Source organism: Callithrix jacchus, chromosome 16, assembly GCF_049354715.1.
Source record: "Callithrix jacchus isolate 240 chromosome 16, calJac240_pri, whole genome shotgun sequence".
Taxonomy (NCBI): Eukaryota; Metazoa; Chordata; class Mammalia; order Primates; family Cebidae; genus Callithrix; species Callithrix jacchus.
In genome coordinates this window covers 45,032,680-45,040,224 of record NC_133517.1, presented here as the reverse complement: position 1 = coordinate 45,040,224, position 7,545 = coordinate 45,032,680, and the positions used below count along the sequence as shown (strand labels likewise).

Here is a 7,545-nt window from a genome sequence, read left to right as displayed (position 1 = left end):
AACCTATACTAGATTTTTTTTTTTAACATAACCAGAACCAACTGCCCAATTCTTGATAAATTACTTAGATACTATTTATTGAGGACTTACTGTGCTTCAAGCAATTGTATGGGGCATTTTTGTTTTGTTGGTTTTTTTTTTTTTTTGAGACTGAATCTCTGTCTGACGCCCAGGCTAGAGTGTAATGGCGTGATCTTAGCTCACAGCAACGTCCGCCTGGCGGGTTCAAACGATTCTCATGCCTCAGCCTCCTGAGTATTCAGATGCCCCCCACCACGCCTGGCTAATTTTTGTGTCTTTTGTAGAGACCGGGTTTCACCATGTTGCCCAGGCTGATCTCAAACCCCTGGATTCAAATGATCCACCACCCCTCAGCCTCCCATGTCGGGATTACAGGCGTGACCCATCATGCCTGGCTGAACTGTGTTTCTGTATGCATTATTTTCCTTAAAGTTTGAACAGTTTCTTGAAAAAGGTATGATTAGCTTTGTCAAACAGATGAGGAAACTGAGGGTCAGAGAAGTTAAGTGATTTGTCCTCGGTTCACACAGCAAGAGCAGAGAGTGAAACACACTGACTTCAAAGTTTTGGGGTTCAGAAAATGACACCCCACAATGAAGGCCTCAGAAGCAAAAATTTTTCTCTGACTACTGTAGGTTGCAGTAACCCAACATCACACCATTGCACTCCAGCCTGGGCAACGAAAGTGAAACTTCATCTCAAAATAAATAAATAAATGAATAAAGAGAGTGACATCATGGTCCCATACATCATTATAGTGCAAAAAGCAGAGCACAAATATAAGATGTCCTGACTATAACTGGACCAGGGAAGTAAGTTAGTTATTTGGCTCTTTCCTTAGAAAGTTATTGTTTCTCTTCGTTTAATCAAAAGACAAGATGTCACCAATACGTTTGAAATGAAATGTCTTAGAGATGAGTGATGTGGACTGGACACAATTCTCACACCTCACAAGGAGCAAGAAATATCTTTTATCAAAAAGGAGTGATGCCTTGAGTACCCAGTTTGGATACCTCTTTTTGTCTCTATCAAATGATACTTTTGTTTCCTTAAATTAAAAAAAAGAGAGAGGCTAGTTTTTCGGTTTTTCATCGCCAATCATCTTAAAATAAAAATCTTGCCAACTGCATGCTGACAAGTGTTCATTCATAACCAACTAATATTTCCTAAGTTTTGGCAGAAAAGTCATCAGTCATCTTCTGTTTATGTAAATGAACATGGTGGATTCAGTGACTTGAAAAGCTGCTAAAATCAGCATAACCAATTTGAAGTCAAATAAATTAAATATCAAATATCTTATCTCTTCAAAGAAAACCTTTCAAGCTTCTTATGTCAGGTGAGCCGGAAGTCCAGTTTCTCTGAGAGGCCTCACCTCAGTGGCTACTTCACATTTTTTCTCAGGTAATTCAGTTGTTGTGTTTTTTTTTTTTTTTTTTTTTCGGTCCAAAGAGGCCTTTCCGCTTCCAAATGGCTACTGAAAGTGAAATGAAAATCTGCCAGTGCGCAGGGAAGTCTTAGGGTTCAGACTCAATTGTGGCAAAGGTGCAAACTGTCTTACAAATCCAAAGGATCTTTTCTCTGATGCTGTGAAGGATGGCTTCAGACACCTCAGTATGAGATGCATGGTCCTTGAGTTCCCAAAGGAGCAGTTTTGAAAACTACAGTCTCATCTGCACCCATTGTTCCCAAACCTAAGAAATCCGCTGTGTCCAGGTGGTTGTGGGGGGCAGAGGACAGGAGCACAAACTCTGCTTCCTGGCATGATGTCCAGCTCCTCACTCTTCCAACCTTCCCTAAGGGGAGTTCCCTCTTGGAGGCCTTTGGTATCCTTTCCTGTCAGCTGACTTCCATCTATTGGAGAGGCTGTATTTACGCTGAACCTCAGCATGAAGGAGAGGTGAGATCCAATGTCCCTGACACTTTCCTAGACAGCCGAGTGTACACAAGAGAGTTCTAGGGAAGGGTGGCCTTTGTGAGGACACAAAATAGTCTGGTCATCCTTCCCAGTAGGCAACAGGTGCCTCCTCGTTCTGTATTTGTATGATAAAGAGGGACCACAAGAATTCAATCCCCAGAAATTGTGGGCATCTTGCCAACTACACTTAGTCTTTGGAGATGACTTCTTTTAAATAATCACTCTCTTCATTAAAAAATAATTCGGGTTCCACAGGCCAAAATGTTCATAGCTATAATAACTATTTAAGTGGATTTTGATTTAAATGATCAAATTTATATACATCACGTACAGCTGTTCAAGGATGGAGCGTACAAGGATATCTAATCAGGTCTCGTGTTTAGATATAACAGATTGGAGTGGCATATATTGGTTAAGACTTTGACATACCCTTATAATGCCATCAGCTTTCCAAGACATAAAAATACGTGTATCATAAAATCGTCTCCTTTAAGAGATGGAAACTTAAAAAAAAAAACTGGCATAACCATTCTATCTCTGGATCTTTATCTAATTGTGGCTGTTTAAAATAGTATGAACTCAACTGATCAGACAATCTGCTTTATGCCTCTCATTCTTATTTTTTTTTTTAAGGGATAACTTGGGTCACCCCAACCCTATCCATATTTTTGGACAAGTTTTACTATGTAAAGTCTGTCCTCCTTGATACATCTATTAAAGAAATAAAATATATTCCAAATCCCATCCATGCCCTTTCAACTACTTTATCAGATTCTTTAAATAAGCAAAAAGTAACAAAAATAATAATAGGGCTTACCATGTGTCAGGCATTGTTATGAGGACTTTGCTCATATTCATTCCCTTGATCCTCATAATAATACCACAAGGTAGGTGCTACCATTATTGCTATTTTCAACATGAATTTGGGTATAGGGAAATCAAGTAACTTGACCAAAATGTTCCACAGCTGGTAAACGGACAGTGCTAGAAGTGCAGCCCAAGCACAGTGTGGCTCCAGAGTATCTGATCCTGACCTTCATAGACATCACTGATTAATTTGTTCAGTAAGTGTTTTATAAGGACCTACTCTTTTCAATCATTGCGGAGCATGAACCCCAAGTATCTGAAACAGGTCTCAGTTAATTCAGAAAGTTCATTTTGCCAAGGTTGAGGACACACACGCGTGACACAGCCTCAGGGGTTCATGATGACATGTGCCCAAGGTAATCAGAGTACAGTTTGGTTTCAAAGATTTTAGGGAGATATCAGACATCAGACAGCATATGTAAGCTGAACATTGGTTTGATCTGGAAAGGCCAGACAACTGGAAGCAAAGGCAGGAAAAGTGGAAGCTGGAGGGGTCTACTAGGTCACAGGTTACGAGACAAATGGTTACTTTCTTTTCAATTTCTGATTAGTCTCTCCAAAGGAGGCAATCAGAATGCATTTATCTCAGTAAGCAGTGGGGTGACCTTGAATAGAATGGGAGGCAGGTTTGCCCTAAGCAGTTCCCAGCTTGACTTTTCCTTTTAGCTTTGTGATATGGGGGCCCCAAGATTTATTTTTCTTTCAGAGCTAACAGTAGGAAATTTTTTAAAAAGCAGTAAGTGATCCTTGTCCTAAAGAAGCTCATAGTATGTTTATTTACCTAATTAGAAAGCAAATGTAGTATGCAACTATTCTCATCATCCTAAATCTTTATTACTTTATGCTATCACCCTGTTCAAAACACTAGATTCTACAGTTCTATGCCGGAATCACAGACTTACAGAGTTGTATAAGATCTAACCTTCAGTTGAATCTCTTTATTTAACAAATTTGAAAACTAAAGTGAAGAAAAGTATCTTGGTCAAGGTCACAAGGTTAATAATAAAGTATAACTAGAAAGGTAGGTGTCCCATCTCCCAAGTAGTAAAATACGTTTATTCAGAGTATGTATGTAGTCCTAGCACTTTGGGAGGGTGAGTTTGGATCACCTGATATCAGGAGTTCAAGACCAGGCTGGCCAACATGGAGAAACCCCGTCTCTACTAAAAATACAAAAATTAGCTGAGCATCATGGTGGGCGCCTGTAATCCCAGCTACTCAGGAGGCAGTGAGTGGACTTTGCACCAACTGCACTCCAGCCTGGGTGACAGAGTGAGACTCCATCTCCAAATGAAAAGCAAACAAACAAAAACATTATGTAGGTTAAATTTGGACAAAAGTATTTCTATTTAAACCCATAGTGGGTATTTCCGTTTAAAAGAATAACATATTCTACTTAGGCAATTATCATTATTTTGCACAAATCTTGGTAGTCATATATTGGTTTTGGTGGCATTTAAAAAAAAGCCTTGGTTATCTTATCAACTGGCAAAGTAAATAAAAATTATGTAATTCTATGATCAAGATTGTGAACAGTAGTGATAGAAAATGTTGACCGTTTTGGGCCCCATACATAGTTATATGATTGCTATTTCAAACTAGCAGCAGATCTACCAGGGTTGAAAGTTAAAACTGATAAAATAATAGCACTTACTATGTCCCAGGCACTCTTCTAAGCCCTGTACATGTATACCCTCCAATCTATGGAGTTGACACCATTAGCTTCATTTGTTATGTGAGAAAACTGGACTATAAGGAGATTAAAGAATGTGCCTACAATCAATCATAAGGCTAGGAAATAGGGAAAAAGCAGGAAGCCAATTTAGAAAGGTTTAGGGAAGAAACAATAGAGTGCAGAAAAAAAGTGATAGCACTGAGAACTGAGAAGAGCACTGGCAATCATATTATAGGCTGTTTCTGTAGGAACTACGTTGACTGTAAAGAAGGAAGACAGAAGAGAGAAGAGGTGGAAGAGCTGACCCTGTGTTTCAGGGTAAATGGTAACGCCTCTGGTGGGTTAACACGGAAGACAGGAGAAAGCTCATCTCTGAGAGCAGAGATGCCACATTTACTTTAAAACACACTCATTTTGATGTGCTAATGAGAGCACCAAATAGAAATTTACAAATTCATTCACTGAATGAGAATTGACCAAATGTCTGCTCTATGGGTGTTCCTTATTTAAATACTTAGGATATATCGTAATCACTTTTTTATTACTTTGTCTCATTTAGGAGACCACTGGAAGTATCATATTCACATCATAGCCTATAAAACATTCTCAAACCAACACAGTGGAAAAGTTGTCTCCTTCCTTTGAACTTTTGTATTATCATCTCCACCACTCATTGAGTGCTTGGCATGTATGAATGTGTGTGTGTGTGTGTGTGTGTGTGTGTGTGTGTGTATACATACACATATGTATTCTCTATCCCCAATGTCAGATTTTTAACTAGACTATAACTGGCTTTAGAGCAGGTATCATTGTAGTTATTCTTTGACTCTCCCACAGTGCCTTACCCAGAATAGGAATTCAGTAATGCTTTAATTGTTAGACTAGGGTATTTCTTTTCCTTTTATCTTGTAAGAAAAACATACATATTTTCTTAGCCTTGTAAACTAGAATGATTAGTAACATTTCACATCCAGTACACATGGCTACTGTAAAAGGAGCCACAGATGCTAAATTGGCCTTGGACTGTGGAAAAGACAGCTGAATAATGGCCAGAGCTAAGAAACTATTTAACATCCCACTTTCGATAGCAACGGTTTTACAAACAGGAAGAGGCAGCATACAAACTTTAGCAAAGGAGTACCCAAACAGCAAACCCAAAGCAGGAACTAAGAGACCCAACAAAAGCACCTCTAGGTTATCTGTTTTTAAAAATATTAATCCCACTCTGAAAGTCAAATAAATTCCTACGAACATTAAAATAAAACTCAGAGGTCTAATTATTTTCTCCAAGAAGTTTGCTCTTTCAGGCATTTTACGCTTGATGACTATTCCAATTGATACTGGTATAAGTATGAAAAGGAGTGTGGACACAATTTTAGAAACAGGAATATGAAATGTACCTGACAACCCTAATATCTTACTGTATATATAAGAATTGACAGGCATGGTAATCAGAGCCAGTAATGTTGATGTGCAAGTCATCAAAATGGCCAACGTGAAATCTCCGTCTAGAAGCAGAGCAAAGAGATAGCCCCCACCCCCTCCTGGGCATGTGCAGGTCATTACAAATCCAAAAGCTTGTGCCTCAGGCAATGCCACAATCTGAGACAAAAGAAATCCACAAAATGGCATCAGAAAAAACTGTGTGACTGCCCCAAGAATTACTGGCAAAGGTCTCTTCCATACTGTTTGGAACACCTGTAATTCAATCTTGCAACCAAATGCACACTTATTCAATAGTACTAGTGGTAAAATAAGCATTAGGATATTTCTATCAATATGCATTGACTCCTGGAGAAGACCGTCTCTTTGTTTAAGCACTTTGACCTTCACATTCTTGATTTCTTCAATGAGTCTTTTTTGCCTACCTTCAGAATCCCACAGTTGAATAGTCACATTTGTTTCTCCTTCTTCATCAGTCACCAGATTTATGGTAAAGTTTGTACCATCTGATGAAATCTTCTTGATCACATTCACCATTTGCAGCATTTTAGGATCTTCTATTTTTACAAAGAGGTAGCTGGAATTAGGCTGTTTATCTTTGTAGCTTGAATTTACAATGATGGTTTCTTCAGTCTTTGTGAAAAATAGTATTTCAGTTTTCTCTATATTCAAAAAACTGAGAGATAATAACCTTGCTTCTTCTATAGTCACAAGCAACAAAAGTAGAACAATAAAAAGTTTTCTAATCATTTTGAAAGCTTCAATCATATATATGCAAAACCTTTTTTAAAAAATGAAAGAATATTCTTCATGCAGGTGTTCCAGTTACAGTCTGAGGGTGAGTTAGATAACAGTTGTTTTTGCAGGATCAAAGTCCAGTAGGAGGGACTGCTGTACTTTAAACAAATATATAGCCATCTAGGCAGCAACATAACCGGTTTAACTTGTGATTAAGAAAATTAAAAAGCCATGGCATTTAGCAGATTCAATTTATTACAACAGAAATTTAATCTCTTCCTCTTGACTTCCTCATTTCTGCTTAGGCAAAGAACCCAGCCTCCTGTTTACCCGAATTTAAAGCCTAGTGTCATCATTCTTAGTTCTTTCTTGCTAAAAAAAATTAAGACTAAAAGCAGTCAGGATCAAAATCTGTAATAGATACTGAGCAAACCTAGGGTATAGTGTTACTGTTCTCTTCAATCGAGTCAAAGTCAAATAAATATGCACTGAATGTCTGTTTGCCTAGGGCATGGAGCTGGGAGCTGGCCATCCCATAATGATTAAGCCAGATGGAGTCGCTGCTCTCCTGCTTAGTGGGGTGACCCAATATCACAAGTTAGAAAACTGCAGAGCCCAGACACTGGCCTTGGCAGCATCCCTCAGCTGCTAATAGTCTTCCTACATCTCTGAAGTGTGACTGAATCAGTCAGGAGAAAACTGACACTGTTTTTTGTATACTTTAGGAAAATAATTTCCTGAATGGTTACCAGATAACTTGGGGACATAGGGAAAGTAGTTAGCTGGTACCATGGCCAAAGGTACAGGCTGGCTAAGGGACCACAGGTACTGGACATGATGGGGTAATGGAGGATACTGGCATTGATTCTAATCTCTTATTCCTTCT

At 38.7% G+C, this 7,545-nt stretch overlaps 1 protein-coding gene across 1 annotated transcript; it reads right to left on the bottom strand.

Moving 5' to 3' along the window:
• Nucleotides 1–1,446: 1,446 nt before the first annotated feature.
• Nucleotides 1,447–6,755, bottom strand: LOC100394318 (sodium/bile acid cotransporter 5). Its single transcript, XM_008982835.5, has one exon. It carries the CDS (start codon nucleotides 6,687–6,689, stop codon nucleotides 5,355–5,357), a length of 1,335 nt encoding a protein of 444 aa, XP_008981083.1. The 5' UTR covers nucleotides 6,690–6,755; the 3' UTR covers nucleotides 1,447–5,354.
• Between the last annotated feature and the right edge of the window lie 790 nt (nucleotides 6,756–7,545).

Coding starts and splice junctions, on each gene's coding strand:
- LOC100394318 (XM_008982835.5), bottom strand. CDS start 6,689: ATGATTGAAGCTTTCAAAATGATTAGAAAACTTTTTATTGTTCTACTT.